The sequence below is a fragment of the Primulina eburnea genome, chromosome 13 (genome assembly GCF_022965805.1).
Source record: "Primulina eburnea isolate SZY01 chromosome 13, ASM2296580v1, whole genome shotgun sequence".
NCBI classification, from domain to species: domain Eukaryota; kingdom Viridiplantae; phylum Streptophyta; class Magnoliopsida; order Lamiales; family Gesneriaceae; genus Primulina; species Primulina eburnea.
The window spans coordinates 1,894,910-1,915,034 of record NC_133113.1 but is presented as its reverse complement, the minus strand read 5'-3'; the positions used below and the strand labels follow the sequence as shown (position 1 = coordinate 1,915,034).

Sequence of the window (20,125 nt, the reverse complement as noted above, 5' to 3'; positions counted from 1 at the left end):
AAAATTGAAACAAAAACAGGTATTTAAATCGAAACTAAAATCATGTAAGTAGAGAAAAATTTTAATTGTTGTGAAGAAAAAATGGAACGGAGATCGGGAATAAATAGAGAATTTACGATTTTTTAGCGACGGTTTGTTACTAAACGGTCGCCGATGTCAGTCTATTAGTGACGGTTAATTATTAACCATCGCCGATTTAAATCGGCGACGATTTGTTCTAAACCGTCGCTAAATGTGGTCTTAAATCGGCGACGATTTCTTGTAAACCGTCGCTAAATGTGGCCTTAAAAGCGTAGCAACTTTAACTTTAGCGACGGTTTTACTAAAGCCGTCGCTACGTTAAATTTCGAACTCATTTTCCGCAGCGTGCTTATAATATGTATGCCGTGAATAATACTATTGACGGCGTACGATTAATGTACGCCGTTAATGTCTGAACACGAATTTTTTTTTAAAAAATGATTTACTTTTTGCAGCACACATAAACTTACACGCCGTTAATAATACTATTAACGGAGTGCCTTTATTGTGCGCCGTCGTTTATATAATTTATTAATAGCACACATAAATGCAAGCTGCGGATATTACTATCCCCAGCGTGCTTTTAATGCACGCCGTTCATAATAATATCCGCAGCGTGCTTTTAATGCACGCCGTCCATAGTAATATCCGCAGCGTGCTTTTAATGCACGCTGTTAATAGTATCAAGTGAAACATTATTAACGGCGCACATATGGGTGCACGCCGTGAAAAGTAGTATTCGCAGCGTGCGTTTAATGCACGCTGTTGATGACATGCTGCGGAAAATCATTTTTCTTGTAGTGATATTTGGATAGCTTACTAAATTTAAGCGGGGTGTATGCGGCGAACTAGCCCAAAGGCTTCAGACAAGCTAATCGGTCTCGGCGAGGAGATGAGTTTATATGCTTGGGTTTTTTAGGACTGTTGGGTGGATCCATCCATTGATGGGCTCAGGTGAGCTGCACTTCCTCAAGAGTAACGTACTTGTCAGCCTTGACAAGTAGTTCATCGTGAGTATTAGTTGTATTTTCTATCAATGATTTCAGGAAATCTTCCATAGTAAGCTCTTGAATAATGCACTTATCGATAGGTTGGATGTGGCAGATGTTACTTCAATGACCACATCGCTGAACCTTTGCATGTATGCTCGTCGAATCTCGTGTTCCTGTTGTCACATGGCAAAAAGACTAAATATAGTGATATGATGCTTCTTGCTGCTGGCGAACTAATGGAGAAATGCTCGGCTAAAATCCTGGAATGTCCTGAGATCCTTGGGCAAGAGCAAATTGAACCACTGTTGGGCCGACCCTATTAGGGTTGTAACAAAAACTCGGCACTTGACATGGTCCGAGTACTTGTGTAGGAGCGCGGTATTTTCGAACCATGATAGGGTCTCTCTTCCCATCATACTCTACAATATTTTGGAATTTGAAGTTTTTGTGGAGTTCTTAGGCCAGTATCTCGGCAGAGAATGGTATGACCCAGGTTGCCGGAGGAAGACTCCCATTTTGCTAGTCCTTAAACTATTTGATCTCTTCTCTCGTCTTCTTCATCTTGGCCAGCCTCGCCTCCTAATCTGGGGGGTGAGGTGATGGGTCTATTTCTTCTTGCCTAGCCAAAACGTGCTCTACCATGGCAGTACTCAATTGTGTCAACTCGGCCATAGAGAGGCTCTTGTTTTCATTATTGCTTTGATTTCCTTCGCTTCCATTAGTAATATCTTTATTATTCACCATCTTATCTCTTTTTCTTCATTTTACCACAGACGACGTCAGTTGATGATACAAAAATTTTACTTTGGGTTTGGTGTACATTGAGGATCTTCAAATCTTCGCAGGAGAGTGGATCATTTCGGTGCTCTGGGTTCTGCACATATAAAAAGAAGGTTAGGGGGCGCCAGGAATTTTTTTCCGACATCACCCCTCCGATGCTTAAGTCAGTCGGGAGAGCAAAATTAAAAGTGAGATATAGTAATTTGAAGTGAGCTAAAGAATGTGAATGAATAAAATCGTAATAAATACCTGATATTTATAGAGACATCAGAGGTTAGTTACCTTCTATGAGTAGATTTCTTGTTAAGATAGAACTTTACCCGAGGTAAGAAACATCATGTGGTAGGATTCAGTGACCTCAAAAGCTAGGACTCTTGATGACGACTAGGACTCTTGCCTTATCTCGAAGAGATTTTATCGAATCTCGTATTTATCGAAGTTTCTCTTTTATCAACGATGATGTATCCGTATTCTCTAATTGCGTTATAGCTAAGACTCCCCGGCCACATTAGTGGGCTCCGAACTCTAATGTACAGTGTTGAGGAGATCGGCTTTATTGGAGATTCACGGATCTAGACATATGGGCTCGGACTTCTGTGCTCGGTAGTTTGGCCCTTGATCGCCGATGAAGCTTGAGTCTTATTGGACTACGACCAATTTTTGGATGTGCTTGGATACGTTCAGACATAAAAATTTTAGAGAGCATCCATTTCCATATGGGGGTTTATCCGAATTTGGTTTTTTTTGGGGGATTAAACTCCATGAATCCTAGCTCGGTTCTAATATCTACATTTAGAAAGCATCAATTTCCATATGGAGGTTTATCCGAATTTGGTTTTTTTTTTGGGATTAAACTCCATGAATCCTATCTCGGTTCTAATATCTACATTTAGTTAAGTCGATGTTTTATTTAAAATTTATGTTGTCATGAAGATGTATTTTTTTTTGCACACTCGCTATAAACTCCTTTTGTCCAATAAAAGGTATAAAATTGCTCCCAATGGGTAACTGAGTTGATAAGGACATATGTACACTTGTCAAGAAATCTTGTGTTTGAATCTCCGTGACTCTTGTTCTTAATTAAACATGCTGCACAGGGTTTGTCCAGTGTAGTTTACCTGATCATCGTGAATTACAGCTACTGGGTTGGCTCGCGGCCTTACTAGAGCGCATCAAAGATAACCACTACGAGTTCCTCAGTTAAAAAAATATAGAAAGTGAGAGAATAAATATTCTAGTATTACAATTTTAGTCCCTAAACTTTTAAAAAAATAAGGGGGGAAAAATTTAGTCTCTACCATTTTTCTAAACAACAAGGATGATGGCAAAAACTAGATATATCACATTTTTTTAACATAAAAACGTAAAATTACAAAAAAAAAATCCTTTCGAAAAATAAATTAATCGCTTGCCTCAAAATTTACATTGAATTTTATCTCTGTGCAAAACTTTTATATAAAAATATCACAAATTTTTGTATATATAAATAATAAAATAGGAATAAATAAATAAATTTACATTATAAATATAAGTTTTATTTAATATACATATTTATCTTTAAAATGCAACACTTTTGACCCATAAACTTTAAAAATGCGATAAATTCAACCCTCACCATCAACTTTATTGGATACAAATAACGGCAGTCAAAATTTTGAAATACAAATCTCAGATGCGAAAACTACAAAGACAAGGTTTTGTACGTACCTTTCGGAATACATATAAATATATGACAAAAAATTGCGTGAGATGGTCTCACTGGTCGTATTTTGTAAGATGAATATCTTATTTGGGTCTTCCATGAAAAAATATTACTCTTTATGCTAAGAGTATTGTTTTTAATTGTGAATCTCGATTATTTAGGTCATCCATGAAAAAGTATTACTTTTTATGATAAGAGTATTACTTTTTTTTTGAATATCGATAGGGTTGACTCGTCTCACAGATAAAGATTTATGAGACAGTCTTACAAGAAACTTACTCTAAATATATAATCACGATCCATATAGCGTCAAGAAAACCCTCAATTCTTGAGATACAAGAATGCAAAAGGTCAAATGGTGGACAATCATGTCAAGCCATAATAACAAGAATAAATTCCAGCTTCGGTTTCAAGAATTCAAAAGGGCGCCCAATACTTCAGCAGCCCGTCATTTCCTAAAATTGCATAGAAAACCTGCGACACCGAGACAGAGCGGGCGCCAACCCGTCATTTCGGTGGGTCTGAAAATTACCAACCAAGCTCAATCAAGTTAGGTACTCGAGAGGCGAGCATAGCCAATTTTGTGTTAAATTTGACGGGTTGAGAAATCACAAACCTAACTCAATTATTTTATATCGGTGAACCCAACATATGGCAAAAAACTTGTGTGAGACGATCGCACGGGTCGTATTTGTAAGACGGATTTCTTATTTGGGTCACCCATGAAAAAATATTACTTTTTAAACAAAAACTTGTGTGAGACGGTCTCACAGGTCGTATTTTGTGAGACGGATCTTTATTTGGGTCATCCATGAAAAAATATTACTTTTTATGCTAAGTGTATAACTTTTTATTGTGAATATGGGTAGGGTTGACCCGTCTCACATTAGACTCACTCTACTTCTTATGCTAGCTAAGAGTATAACTTTTTATTGTGAATATAGATAGGGTTGACCTGTCTCACAAATTATAATCCGTGAGACGGTCTCCCACTCCCTAACATATTTATACATCTCTAATAAAACTTGAGAATTCTGATATTTTTGTAGGAAATTGGTCTCCAAACGGACTTTTGATGAAGAAATATGAACACAAGAACTTTTGATTTTAATTTAATTTAGTTATTTATTTCACTTCATCGATTTAACTCAAGCCAGGTCGGCAGATCGAATCTTCCCTCGTTTTACCCGTTTCTTACCGAGACACCTCCTTTCATCAACAAACTCACCGCCGGATCTTCAAAAACTCGACTCCCACTCGTCATTTGAAATCCAAAAGTCCAAGACCGTGATTAATGCACTGTCAAGTGACTTGACAATCACAATTGCAAACTTTCTATCGTGGGTTTGTTAATTAAACCTCTGGGGCATGTTTGTTTGATGTGTTAATTAATTTTGGATAAGTAAATGTATTTTACTTTTTGTTGCTTCGGATTTGCAAATTCACATTTTTGGAATTTTTTTTTGTGATTAAGTTAATTTATTTGTATTTTCAAAATATTTCGATATTTGGGTTCTTTAAAAATATCTAACAAAATTTGGAGACATAACCAATATATATGAAAGGAATGTGTTTTGACTCCTTTCGACCCGGGACAACACTGAAGTTTTAAATACTATTATTGTGTTTTGACTCGTTTACCGACTCCGTGAGGATCACAAGGTAGCGAGGTTGGATGTAATTGTGAAATGTGTAGGAGCCAGTGCATTGTAGTTGGGAATTCACCACTCACCTACTGGTATGGATATACTATATGATCTAACGAAATAATAGTGCATGAAATCTCTGGCCAGAATGTGAGATGTACGTTAAAAAAAGAGTTCTCTAGTTGTGCATGAGATGACACTATGAATATTTTATGATCGTATCACATAGGTATTGAATCTAATATGCAACCATCGAAGAACCAATAGTTGCTGATTCGATCGTGATATATGAGATGAAGGGACCATACTGTATGTTAATCATAATCGACTGGTTCTTGCAGGCACTATTAGTGATACCTAGGGAATCATGGAGTGATGCTACCTAGATGCTTTTACCATAATTCGACGGGTTTAATCAAAAAAATGATTTATGACATTCTCATGACTAAATGTTGGTGCATGAAATGAGGCAAATTGGGGTAAGCCCAAATAAAGAAAAATGTTCTGAATCACAAAGAGTTGTGAACCCGCGGCTAGCTCTAACCCTGAACTATTGAGGGTCACACAATCGTTGAGAGAATAAATTCAATGAGTTGAATTTATATAAAATTATGATATATTAAATTCAAGGAGTTGAATTTATGATAATTAAATTTTGAGATAATAAATTCAAAGAGTTAAATTTATGATATAGATAATTCAAGATGTTGAATTTATGATATTTAAAATTTGATGAGAATTAATTCAAGGAGTTGAATTTATAAAATTCGATAATTTAATTTATTAAACTAAAAAATTGAGTTTATTAAATATTAAATTAAATATATATTGAGAGTTATATTTGATGGGCTTGTAAGAGTACAAGTTCAACATATTAAATGAATAAAGTTCTTAATGGACTTTGATTAACTAATTAAACTAGTTGGACTAATCCAATTAATTAATCAAATCCATTGAAGTTAATTATGAAACCTAATATTATATTATGAAAATTATGTCATGAAAGCATGGTTTAAGTAGGAGACTTGAAACCATAGCCTCTACAATTCCAAATTTTCGAAAACTCCTCCATTCTCCTCCAAGAATTCGGCCACCCGTAAAGAAAGTTTAGGGTTTTGAGCCACCTCTCAAGTTTTTTTTTATCTCAAACGAAAACCTTTTCAAAATATTCTAGTGCTATTTAGAAGAGGAACTAATTTTCTAGTCGTAGATCGGATTGGGAGATTGAAGGACACGTACATAGGGATTTACAACAAGATCTATGTTCGCTTATATCGACATAATTGGAGGCAAGTGAAAATTCACTTAAGGTATATTACTAAACATCCTATGTATATTCTTTTAATTTAAACCATACGAGTATCCAATATAATATTTTGAATGTCAAAATAAAATTTTAAAACTTCCGCTATGTTTTGGACACGAGAAAAACAATAACCCAACAGACCCAAATAATAAACATTATCGTTCATTTGTATCGATAGAGACATGATCTCTAGTATTTTTCTTATTGATACCTCATAAGATAGGCTTGCTCTACTCTAGATAGCTCGGAAGAATTCATATCCAATATCCAGATAGTCCCAGGAGGCCATCTTAATGACTAGGGGTGATAACCCCAAAAATGTCCAAGTCATCTTAGAGCTCAGGCTATGGTGAAATCGGAAGGATGGGGAAGCACCACCTCAGGTATATCCTCGCATTCACGAGGACCAGGGAAACAGATCACACCACTATATCCCCATGTGATCCCAAGCTCTCAGCTAAGCTCGGGTAGTGTAAGCCCGGACAGTATAATGAGATTTAGAGGACATGACTTCACAATGTGATCATCTACCCGAGTACTTTGATACATGTGCCATTCTCTGATCCATAGGTATGGGAGGCCATGTTTCGATTTAATTGACATGTCTTTCAGTACATATAGGGATGATGTGACTAGACCAGAAGTAGTATATGTTATAAAATTTGGCAGTGTCAAGGAGCAGGACATGGGCAACCATTATGCCATGAGTAGCAACTAAGAACCGAAAACAAAGTCATCTTTGTTTTCTCCTTTATAAATACCAGGTTTACTTTATATTAATGCATTCAGCTATATTTCACTATAAAGCATACTCTTTATATACTTTCATTTGCGTAAACACTTGGCTGACTTGAGTGTCGGAGTGGACATGCCTGAAAACTTTCTGGCACCCACTAACGTTCTTTGATCTTTTAAGTGAGCAAATTCTTCAGCCCAGTACTCTACGCTCGATCTCCAGTGAATCGGAAAAGAAATCAACCCGACCCGGAATAATCGCCCACTAAGCTCAACACGATTTACACGGTTGATATCATTGGCGCTATGTGTGAGAAACTAGATCTAAGACATAGAAATGGTATCCACATGAAAATCAATCTGGAAGAATGATTCCAGAAGGGTGTCCTCGGACGTTCCCTAGGGAAATCCACCACCTCAACAAACTTTTATTATCAACCAAAAAAATTAACCCAGTGGATAACATTAACTGTCTAGAAAGCCATGATGGAGAAATTACCCCCTAGCAGCAGTCGTGTTCACCACGAAGAGGGGTCTTAGGATGAATCTCTTCCTCGAGACAATACCAAGAAAGAGGAAAGTTCCTAGAAGTGTTCCAAGGTCCTTACCATGACCGAGGAGCTGGAAGACTAAAGAAAGAAAGTGAAGAATCTGAAAGGACATGCCGGGTCCTCCAGGGCCCTCCAAATGCAGCCAAAAGAGTGTCATTTTCCACCCATATAGTGAATAAGCCCCTGCTTGCTCAATATAAATCAGCAAAAGTCATGGAGCATGATGAAAACACATATCCCGAGGAATATTTGGCCCAATTTGAAAACGTAGTTATGTTACATTGTTATGATGACAAGATAAAGCTTAAAGCTTTCCTGACAACATTGGTTGATTTCGCCCAACAGTGGTTTGACAAACTTGAGCCTCAAAGGATATGATCTTTTGACAATTTTAATAACATTTTATTGCATTTGTTTAGTAGCAGCAAGACATATAAGAAGACTGCTTTCAGTCTGTTTGAAGTAAAGCAGGGTATGGATGAATATTACGCGCATACGTCCTCAAATTCAACAAAGTGTCTATGGAAGCACCTTCAGAAAGGGGACTTATTTCGGTCCTTTGTTAAAAAACTGCTGCTAGACTTTGAAAATATGTTGTCTCGGACAGAAAAATATATCAAAATAGAAGTAGCCCAAAGATAGAAAAAATATGCCCTAAAGAAATAAAGGGTTGATCGACCGGGTAAAAAAGGAAAACTACTTGGGGGTGGTTGTCTCACTATACCCCCTGAAAATTCCAAAAGATTAGGCAGCACCTTTGTGAGGAGGATAAAATCATGTCCCAACCCCGACGATCTTCTCAAAACCCAAGGTCAATCCTGAAATTTTGTACCTACCACCGAGAATATTATCATGATTATATATGATCATATAGGCGGTGGCTGTTGAATTTTTTAATAATGTACCTACCACCGAGAATATGATCATGATTATACATGATTATATATGATTATATATAAATCATGCATATATAATCATATAGGCGGTGGTTGTTGAATTTTTTAAATAATTTTTTTTATAGATAATCATATATAATAATGCAATATAATCACAAATTATCATAATTTTTTTTTATCTAAATGTGTAATTAAATAATATTTAAACATAAAAAAGATTCATACAATATAATATCATCTAAATATTGTGAAAATAAATATATAAACTCCTCATCTGATGCTTTAAGACATGCTTCAACTTGTTCTACAATACCTGCAATATAATGTTTCATCCTATAAGCTTCTCCTTTAATAAGCCTCTTACATAACTTGCATATGATCTAGTCCATTTTCTCTTTATTATACAACACCTCATATTCACAAACAATATCAATGGACTTTGGCTTAAATTCCAACTCCGGTTGTTTATCCTTTTTCGTCATTAATTTTCAACAATAAATCAATAATAATAAGAAAAAAAAACAAATTTGATTTTGAAATCACAAAATTTGAAATATTATTAAAAAAAGAATATGTTAAAACCTAAAGCTTCTTAATGCTGGAGGCGACGGCAGCGACGACCAGTTTGTGTGATGGGCTTAGTTGTTGATGGTGAGAAGGAGTGAGAACAAAAAGTTAAAAAAAAAAGTGTGGTGTGATTTAAATAACTAGGATTTTGAGTTTTAAAATTAGTTGACTTTGAATATGTTTTTAAATTTTATTGATTACAACTTAAAAATATTGGCTGCCACACCTGGACTGCAGTTAATGCAAACAATTGAGTAAGAATCATCCCGATCAGATCCTATCTAAACCGGTCCATCAGTAAGAAAGAAAAAAGACTCCCGTGGGTACCCAGAAACTCCGGACCTCTCCCATCTACAAGAACCCCGAGTTTCCAACACGAGCAGAAAGTTCATGACAAGCTTACTATTTCAGTTAGGGCTTGGGAGGATAAGGGTCGGAGAAAATACCCTACTCTAGGTGTAATTAGGATGATCTCGGAAGGATCTATTGATAGTGATTCCCACCGGGCTCGAAAGGCATGGAGTCGACGAGAAAACTTGGGGTGGATAGCTCAAGGAGGAAAGATGAACCAACCATCAGTTTTGGCCCTTTAAATTTGCAAGGCGTCAGTCTGCCTCATAATGATGTATTGGTCATCCATATAAAAATGCAAATTATGATATCAGACGGGTATTCGTGGATTCAAGCAGCTCAGTTAATGTGATATTCCAAGAAGCCCTAAACCAGATGAACTTGAAGGTTACAGTTTGGAACCTGTAGAGATCGCTCTTTTTGGTTTCACTGGTCATATGGTGTATCCAAGGGCAGAGATTGTGCTTCCTTTAAATCTAAGGAGAAGTCTTGTTTTATCTCAGATCTCGAAGAAACCTTCTCAACTCTCAAAAAGTATGAGGTCAAACTAAACTCACTCAAATGCACATTTGGGGTCAAGAATGGCAAGTTTCTAGGCTTCATGGTTACCGAGAGAGGAATTGAGGTTACCCGAAAAAAGACTTCCCCTTAAACTGTCAAAGAAGCGCATAAGCTCACAAGCAAGATCGTTGCCCTGTACTATTTTATATCAAAATCGGCACATCAAAGTTCTCTTTCTTTTTTTTTTCAAATATTGAGAAAGGCTCAAAGATTTGGATGGGATGACAAAGCTAAACAAGTTTGCCAAGACCTGAAAAATATATGGCCGGGTTGTCCATCTTGGTGAATCTCGGGCTAAGAGAAAAATTGTGGATCTACTTATCTGCCACCGAGCATGCTGTCTGCTCGGTCCTTATCCTAGAAGAAGGAGCAGACCAGAAGCCCGTGTATTATATAAGTCATTCCCTTAGAGAACCCGAGCTAAGATATACTGAGCTTGAAAATGTAGCTTTGGCTTTGATCATTAATATGAGAAAATTGAGACACTATTTTCTGTCTCATCCTGTTATCGTCCTTACAAATAGTCCGTTGGGGAAAATCATGACCAACCAGACATCTCTGAGTGATTGATAAAATGAACAATAGAGTTCAGGGAATACGATATCACATACCAACCGAGGACTGCAATCAAGGCTCAAGCTCTGTCAGACTTCCTGACCGAGATGAATCAGCTCAGGTAGGAATGAAAGCAGCTTAGGAAGCGAGAGCCTTGATTGCAGTCAGATTGGATTTCTGGGATGAATATGTTCTGGTTGGAATGAATGCAGCTCAGGAAGTGAGAGCCACCCAGAGCATCATCTACTCATATTCACAATTAGTTACTCAACAGATGAAGGGTTCTTATGAAGTCCGGAAAGAAAGATTGATGAGATAATTGAGAGTCATTCAAGAGTTGTCGGAAAGCTTTACTGATTGGAGTGTGGAACATATTCCAAAAGAAGAAAATATAGAGGTCAATACACTTACTAAAATAGCATCCTCTTTCCGAAGTAAATGAGAAAATTGTCATTCACCACACCAAGCTTATATCTATGATAGATGTTAATCTGGTGGCCCCCCAGGATAGGCTCAGAAGATTAAGTAACAGTAGGGCATTGTATCGACAATCATTTCAGGGCCCAATGATCAAGTGTTTGACCGGAGAGGAAGCAAAGTATATACTAAGAGAAATTCATGAAGAGTGTTATGGAGATCATCTCGGGACTATAGCACTGACTTGGAAAGCATTACTAGCTGAGTTCTGGTGGCCTACTATGACTAAAACTTTTAATTTAATTTTTTATTGAGATAAATAAATATTTAATAAATAAAAAATTGATATATAAGCTTTCGCTAATGACTCAATTGGTGTGTCGTGACCGAAACTTCAATCAACTTTCGATAAAATCTGAGTGAAAAAATCTACTTTAAGTTTTAAAGATGACAATATTTAATTTAGCTTTTCTTATTATACACTTACATATTTAGTTAAATAGGACAACGATACCATTATTCAATAACATACATCTAAATCTAATCTAAATAACATAACAAGATAACAAGTATCATCAATAAAATCGTGAGAGAATATTAATGTTAATATTTTAAAAATTTGGGGATATTTATATTTCTAATCTTAATATTTTGAAATAATATGCATCACCCATAGGTACATTAATACACCCAGAAAAATAAAAATTATTATCCAAATATTAATAAATAGTTCCAAGTTTTACAACATCCAATTATTTTATATTTCTAATTTGAATAAATATTATTTGATGTAATAAGAGCCGGATTGAAATTAAAAGAATCATAAAGATAGTATAATAAAAATATAATTTTTTTCAAAAAATATAAACAAAAAGTAAGTACAATGGGAAATGGTGAAAGCAATAATCCAATGTTCTTTGTTGGGCTGATTGTGAATCAGAAGAGTTTCAGAGAATCGTTGATTAGTGCACATTCCGCATTATATTCATATATAGCATGTTTATCCATACCAAAGACATTTATTTAAGTTCAAAATATATAAATATTGAATATTTTTGGCAATATATTTTACGTTTTGAAAATATATATAGCATATGTACTAACAGAAGACAAAAATTGATATGAGACGATCTTACAGATCATATTTTATTAAACAAATCTCTCATTTGAATCATCCATGAAAAAGTAAATTTTTTATGCCAAGAGTATCGGTAGAATTGACTCGTCTCACAGATAAAGATTCGTAAAAACCGTTTCACAATTGACTACTTACTACATAATCGCACAAATAATCTGTGCTGTCAAATCCATTACCTTATCAAAACTTGTAACTATTGGTAACAAAAAAAATTTAAATCACTATGGATTAATTATTCCGTCATGACAAATTTAATATGCCCGACTTTTGCTAATCGATAGGCACACTAAACTAATACACCCCCCCCCCCCCCCCCCCTAAATCTAATATCTTTTCTCCACCAACTTTCCAAGGTCTCAAATTCGGAGCAGCAAAACAATACTTAACATAATCGAAAAAGAAGAAGCATAATCGATAGATGTATCAGTAGTTATCGTCAACTTAAATGCGAAAAATATCGGGACGTACATAGTAATAAATAACAAAATTGGGATCCGGGATTACATGCTAAAGGCCTTGAAGAGTAAAACTTCAATCAGATTTTGATTTCATGGCTTCAGCTATCCTTTTCTGACGTCCCTTTATTTGTTGTTTGGCAATCCGTTTCCTTGCATGGCCCATCTGAACAGAGAACCCCATATGAGCGATATATGATTGAAATTCTCAAATGTAAAAAACAGAAAACACGCCTGCAAATTATCCAATCTAGCTTAAAGATTGAATTACGTATATCTTAAAGAAAAGAAAACTGTAAGCATTAAAGATGCTGATTTTCACGCAACAAACCAAGACACGAAGAAACACTTTGCGACTGTCTTACATCCATCGCATCATAAAGTTTTTGCCGTTTACGAGACATCAACATCTTTGACATGTTGGCTTCATCCGCAGCAATTTGATTAATATCAGGTGCAGTTTCTACTTCCTCATCATCCTTGCCTTCCACTTCATTGGAGACAACAGAATACTGAACACCTTGAAGTTCTAGGTTCAGTTCATGATGGTACTGTTTCTCCAGAATTGCCATCTGGATCCAGAAATTATTGAGTCAAATATTTTTCGAAGCTTCAACAGATAATTTGGCGATGAAAGGTTAATTCGTACAGAGAGGAATAACAGATCATATTATGCACAACCAAAAAAAACCACTTGCATACGTGGAAGGGTAGGAAGATAAGAAAATGTGCACACTTTGTTTGAGATGCAGAAAATATCTCATCTATTTAAATTTTGTGGACCATTAAACTCATATAATAACCTCTTCGTTCGTGTATGCTCGTCTAGTAAAATACTTGGCCAAAGAAAGAAGCCAGAATTTCGGAGAACCAAATGGATCACTCTATTAAAAATACCCCTTCTCAAAAATCAAAACCATGATGCAATTACCTTCTGTTTTATCTCAGCAGCTTCAATAGCTTGTGCCCGATCGATGATACCCAGTAAACTCTGAGGGTCATCCAAATCTTTTCCAGCGCCAGGCAAAGGTAGGACTTCTTTTCTTGCAGCAGCCTTCAGCCGTTGAATAGCTTCTGCATATTCAGGAACATGACCTTCTGCTTCATTGTCAACAAATGGAGACAAATGTGGAGGAGGTACACTGTAAATATTCAAAAATCACACATGCAAAGCGTTAACATCATCATAATGAAAGAGGCTAACCAAGTGTATTCAATAAACTGCAAAATCGAAACAAAAGAATGCCCCATAAGGTGATACAAAATGGTCGATTCAATAAACAAGTGCCAGCTAGTAACTTTTTTACACAACCTTTCACCGAACTGGGGCAATAAAAGTATAAAAAAATTCAACAAGAATCTCCAACCATGACATTAAAAGTGGACCAAGGCCAATCCTGAAGGCACCTTTTTAGCATTTTCATAAATTTCTACACCAAGATCAGGCGCACATAAATTATTAGCCTGCATAATGGCGCAAGCTGTAGCTCATGCTATGAATAAGGAATTAAAGGCATAAAAGCATAGAACAGAGAAGTAAATGGGAAACAAAATTAAAACAGCAAAATTAATTGATGCTGGACCTACCATCCCACCATGTATTTCTCAGTTGGCAACAATATGCGTGCATTTACAGAGTCATAAACCCACTGTGGCTGGATATAATCTCTGGATAGGAACTTGTGCTCCTGTGTTGGCCTATCCACAACCTGCTCGTAAATGCAACTATGAATCGAGACATAATTTAAGAAGCTCTCAATAGGTACAGGTAAATTTGAAACACAAGCAATACAAAATAGTCGCCAAAATGCTAAAAAATACCAACGTATCGAGTAGACACCTCTGAACTTTCACACTATTTCCAGGAAATCAAATGTAAATTATGTTTCAGATATCATTATAGTGTCTCTAATTTCTTGTGGGTAGAGTGCCAAGAGCGTACTCTTACCATAAAATCCAACCAACCTCTCATTAAATTTTCACAAGGGTTGAGAAACCAAAAAAAGTACCCTCAAATCGTACTACATATCTGTAAATGGCCCAGGAAACTCATAGTTTCCAAAAACAACTTGCTATTCATTTTGTCCTCTTAATTGCCAATTGTTCCCAAATCCACACGCTTAAGCCCCTTCACATTTTCTCATCTCGGTTGTTCATATATATATATTGGAGATACAGAAGAGAGGCCAAAAAAAAATAACGAAATGATGATTTTAGTTTTTAGAGAATACATGAACGTTGTGCCTAAGAAAAACACCTTTACATACACCAATGCACATAAACAGCGAATATGGATCTAGAACACAAAAACAACAAGGTTTATTCCAGCTTGTGGTGCATGAGTTGTGTTAAAGGCAGAAGAATTGGTGAACCTGATGAGTAATGCTCTGGTCAGACTCCTCAAGTGGAGCTCCTTCACCTTCCCAAGAAACAGTGCCACCAAACGCAGGGATTATAAGTAGCAATGACTCTCTAGGAACCTGTACAATCATAGTCATATCACTAAAGGTGTTATAGAAGAGAGAGTAAATCAGGGAGAAAGGAGAAAATCCATAGACTACACATTACCAGGAGGTCCAGGACAGGGGAATTCGACAGAAAGGGAAGACAACAAAAGATAGAATGACATTGGAGATAATTCACCATTGACATCAATGAATATTAAATAACAGCCCATATCACTAATGCATACACAATATCGTTGATTGATATGCATTTGTGGGAAGAGGATCATTGTGGATCCAGAGCCATATGGTAATTAAAGTATACAGAGTGGATTGTCTTGCTTTTTATTTGCCAATTTTCACTCATGGCCCGTCATGTAACAGAAAATACAAATAACAGTTACGTATCACAATGTTTCCATAAGTAAAATACTAAGTTTGGCACTAACAAGAATTAATATCTCAGCTCATGACTCAGTTTCATGTTCTTGAAGAGATTTTCAAGCATAACATCTCACCTCACGACTCAAGAAGAATTTCCTGTTCTTGAAGAGATTTTTACAGTCCCTTGTTTCGGAATCCTCTTCATCCTCCTTTGCAGCATCTTCAACAAATTTCATCAAAGCACCGGGTTCATTAGAAGGAAGTTGTTGTTGAAGTTGGGCAAGTCGAACTTCAGACTCATCAAGTTTTGTCCCCTTCTGTTGGATCTCAGTTTGCTCAGATTCAGATGAAACTATAGGTGAAGTCTTCTTTGAGGAACCATGAGCATTGGCATCAAAGAATCTTGACAGGGCATAAAGATCTGCATCAACTCTTAACAGAATCAATAACAGTATAAAGCAAATTGAGGCACTTCAAAACTTTAAGTTTATATTATTTTCCTATAATTAAGATAACAACTGATAAATAGTACCTGCAGCTAGAGCTTCCAGCCTAGGATCAAGGATGGGAGGATATTTTAAGTTTATTGAACTATAGAGTTTATAGTTAACAAACGCGAGGAGTGTCTGCATCCAAATAATACCAAAAATCAACATTAGGTAATTGAAAACACCCACAGACTACTAGAACAAATAATGAGTTTTAAATCCATTCACTGTGAATTTTAGGAAAAACAAGGAATTAAAAAATTTATGAAACCTAAAAAGCTCTTGGATTGCGATCATTAAAGTAAAAATATAATCTAAAATTATTTCAATAAAATAATGATCAACACAAAAGAGCTTAGTGTCCAAAATCACAATAAAATTCAGCAGGTTGTCAAACATTCGAGCCTTTATTATGTTGTTTTTGGCTGTGATCTGATATACTAACAACAAATTTAGGTCCAGCTGCCCACAACAAAAATCTTCACTTAGAGTAAACAGTCTAGCTTTTACCATAGAAATAACCATTAACAATAAGCTTGCTTTGGGTGGTATTCATGCCACCTCAATTGAGTGAATAAAAAAAGCATTCATAATCATTGGAAAGACTTGCAAACATACCTCATAAAATTCCAAAAAAGTAAGCAAGACTCTGTAATCAACTTCAGGCAGTACTTGTTGCAATGCATGAGGAGTTAACCATGTAATTTTTTGCCCTTCAACCTCTGCCTATTAAGATTAAAGGAAAAAGCTATGTTAAGAAAGCCCACAGCATTACGAGCAACAAATTACTGAAAGATTATCATCTATTGTATCTTATGTACCTGGTAATATATGCCTTTCACAGAAATGAATGTCTTCCTCAGTCTGTGGGTGCGAGAAATGTATGCCTGCCACTCATGACTCAACCTGCCCACAGACAAGATCAGCATTCACACAAACAAGAGCACTTTTCTGTTTTGCATATCAATGAAATCAATAACCATCTTAACAATGAAAATCACTGACCTTCTGCAATTATGGATACGGTCAACCGGAATCTTTTCTCCATCTACCGCCCTATCCACAGCTGGCAATGCAGCAAACAGGTGTACCATACTAAGACAATCATCAAGATCCCTCAGCGCGTCAACGAATTTAGGATACCTAAATGCCAAGACCAAAAAATTAAATAAACTATTAGCAATAATCAATACCGTAGCCTAAAAATCAAAACTTGTCAAATTCACCTCTCTTTAATAAGCATATCAAGAGTGTAAGTAGGTTTCCTTGTCAAAAGCCGTTCAGCGAGATCTCTGTTCTTCTTTGATATGGCTTTTTTCACCTTCTTCTCATACACTCGCATATATCTCAATTTCTCCAGCAATGGCTCATGTTTGAGAAACATAATATCTTTCATGTGATAATAAGAATGATGGTTTCCCTTCAACTTCTTCTTGGGTTCCCGAGGAAAAACACCTTTTAGGATGCATAATTTCCTGTAGAATGGCCTAAATTAAATTCTCTGTATAGAAATAAAAATTTTGTAATTTTTATAGCAGAAAAAAAGAATGCACATCACAAAGTCTAGATCAAAAAACTTGGAAAACCTTTCGAGTGCGTGGTTTCATGAGTATAGAACAAACCAGGTAGAGATATAAACCAAAATCTTTGCATATAATTAACAACTTTTCATTGCAGCAAAAACTCCATTATTAAGACAGGGATGGAAAACACTTGAGGAAGTATAAAAAATTACAGGAATATAAAAAAAATACCTGCAGAAGTTAAACTTGATACATACCCAGGAAACAACAAAGTTATCATTATCATCACTGAAAATGCTCGACTTTAATTGTAAAGATAAAGAAATTGCAAATTAAACTCAAAACAGAAACCAAAATCAAGGGATTCTAATTGCAAGAAATTAATGAAGATTACTGTAAAACAAGTCAAGAATAAAAATTACACCTCTGAAGACTCGTAACTTCCTGAATTATGTATTAATATTACCACAACTTAATTAAAAAGACATGCATAAAAGCATCACAAAATTTACATAAAAATAGAGCACGACTCTGAGAAAACAAATAAAAATAATCACCGATAGGCAAGAATCAGGAAGAATTTAAAAAAAACATCCATAAACATCGTGGCCATAATTTGAAAACGCTCTTTAGTCACGTCAATTTCTGCCAAGCATGCAGGGTTCAGCTAGATAATTTCCCAAAGCCATCACAATTTTGAACCCTCGAGTATAGGAAAAAACAAATGTTAGGCTTTGAAATTTCTCGAATTATGAAATAAACTTAAAAATTGAACTAGAAATAATATTCAAACGAAGTCAATAACCTGAAAACTGGAAGGCTGACTTGAAGATACATGCCACTTCAGTTCAAAACAAATATCATTGCAAATCAACATACCATCCGGAAGCATAATCTTAAATTATTTTGCCTAATATTTAATAAATCGCGCAAAACTAAGTTTACTCTATCAATCTGATGCACGTTTTCATCCTAATGAACTACCACCAGCTCATGGCTAGCCGGAAGCGGGCCCCTAGAGAAAGGGGCTTGGCCGCCCCTTGTTTGTACGTAGCTAGGCTTGCTGCCTCACTGCTCTAAATATATGATTTTATTATTTCACGCGATTCATCCTGAAACATGCCATTTTGGTTCAAAATTTCAAAGAAACAGAAACATTCAACAACCTGAAAACTGGAAGGCTGACTTGAAGGTACTTTATCGCCTGAGATCTCGTCACATATTTGGCGGCGTTTCCTTCCTTCTTCTTGCCCTTAAAAATATCAAAGAATAGAGAAAATTAGTCCGATTATGGTGTGTGCGAGAGAAGGAGGTGGTGGTGAGAAGAGAACATACGGCGGGCCTGTAGTGCTTCGGCATATCGGCACGGCAGAGTAGCGGTAAAAAAGCGGCGATAAACCCTAATCGCAAAGCGGTGTTTTCTGGTAGGATGGAATGCCTAGGCGATGGTATGGTTTGGATCGATAAACCCTAATCGCAATGGGCCGGGTCTAAGGTCCGGAAAATCAATATGCCCAAATTACAAGGAGGATCTGGTCCACTAACAGAACAGAACATATAATTTATTTATTACTTCCAAAAGTATAAATCGTGGGATCGCGGGTTTTTTTAAAAATAATATATTTTTAAAACTTATTTATTAAAATAATGCAGATTTTAAAACTTTATAAAAATATAGTAATCCGGAGTTTGAACTCGCGGATTTACTGTCTCGGTCAGAATCCGGGACAGACTGACACGGATTCTCCGTCGGCGACGGTTTAAAGCAACCGTTGCTATTAGCGACGGTATGCCAAAACCGTCGCAGATTGCGACGGTTTAACAAAACCGTCGCTATGGCAAGGATTTTCCAACGAACCTATTCTACTTAATCAGTGACACAATTTTATAAATTGCACCGAGTATTTGGCGAATTCATCCCATCCTTCAGCTCAATTTTTCATTTTCGGCATTCTTCTTGAGTAGTTTTTTTTTTCTTCGGTCCGTGTCTTTTTTTTTATATATAAAAATTCAGTGATTCTCTTTCCCTTATAAATTGCGTCGATCGTGTGTTTAACGGAATTCTTAATTTGATTTGATAGTTTTCTGTCGCATATCAGAATTTGAGGGAATTGCGCCGACTCTCAGTAATTCAGAATTTGATTTTTGAGAATTGTGTTGAGTATCAGAATTTAGGAGAATTGCACCAAGTCTAATTCGAATTTCTGTTTTTTCTTTCTACATTGAATTGTTTTTAGTATATTATTTCTGATAATATTTGTAATGTATTGCATATGTTAAACTCCGGTAGCTGATATAATAACAAATTCCATAATATCACATTTGAAAAAGTAATTTTAATAATTTGTTATATTTTAATTATATTATTTATGTTGTATTACTGGAATTATAAATTTTTCGGTTGCATTATACTATTATAATAATTTTATTTTATTTTTTATTTTTTATATTAATATAATATTAATTTTGTAATTTTGATTAAATATGTGTACGGCCAATGTCTTTGAAATATATTATTATGTGAAATAAATTATAACTTTGTGATTGTGATTGATTGAATAAAATTCTTTGATTCATCAATTTTATTTTTATTGAATTAATGTTGTTTTATAA

The 20,125-nt window shown here is 35.6% G+C and overlaps 1 protein-coding gene across 2 annotated transcripts; it reads right to left on the bottom strand.

The window, feature by feature from the left end:
* Window positions 1-12,600: 12,600 nt before the first annotated feature.
* On the bottom strand, window positions 12,601-18,975 carry LOC140809646 (pescadillo homolog). Of its 2 annotated transcripts, XM_073167343.1 has the most exons (13): window positions 18,848-18,975; window positions 18,679-18,764; window positions 17,216-17,464; window positions 16,995-17,132; window positions 16,811-16,895; window positions 16,608-16,715; window positions 16,034-16,127; window positions 15,636-15,922; window positions 15,046-15,153; window positions 14,261-14,382; window positions 13,605-13,815; window positions 13,039-13,245; window positions 12,601-12,839 (listed from the first exon to the last, which is right to left on the bottom strand). In XM_073167343.1, the coding sequence occupies exons 1-13, from the start codon at window positions 18,869-18,871 to the stop codon at window positions 12,750-12,752; spliced, it is 1,809 nt and encodes a 602-aa protein (XP_073023444.1). In that variant the 5' UTR covers window positions 18,872-18,975; the 3' UTR covers window positions 12,601-12,749. The 2 variants fall into 2 exon arrangements, with proteins under 2 accessions (XP_073023444.1, XP_073023445.1); XM_073167344.1 differs by lacking the exons at window positions 18,679-18,764; window positions 18,848-18,975 and adding an exon at window positions 18,318-18,364.
* Between the last annotated feature and the right edge of the window lie 1,150 nt (window positions 18,976-20,125).

Bases quoted from the DNA above. Each gene is read 5' to 3' on its own strand.
- LOC140809646 (XM_073167343.1), bottom strand. From the start codon at position 18,871: ATGCCGAAGCACTACAGGCCCGCC. The intron at 16,896-16,994 runs GTCAGTGATTTT...GTCTGTGGGCAG, and splicing joins CGTATCCATAATTGCAGAAG to GTTGAGTCATGAGTGGCAGG. The intron at 15,923-16,033 runs GTACTATTTATC...GAGTTGATGCAG, and splicing joins GCTGGAAGCTCTAGCTGCAG to ATCTTTATGCCCTGTCAAGA.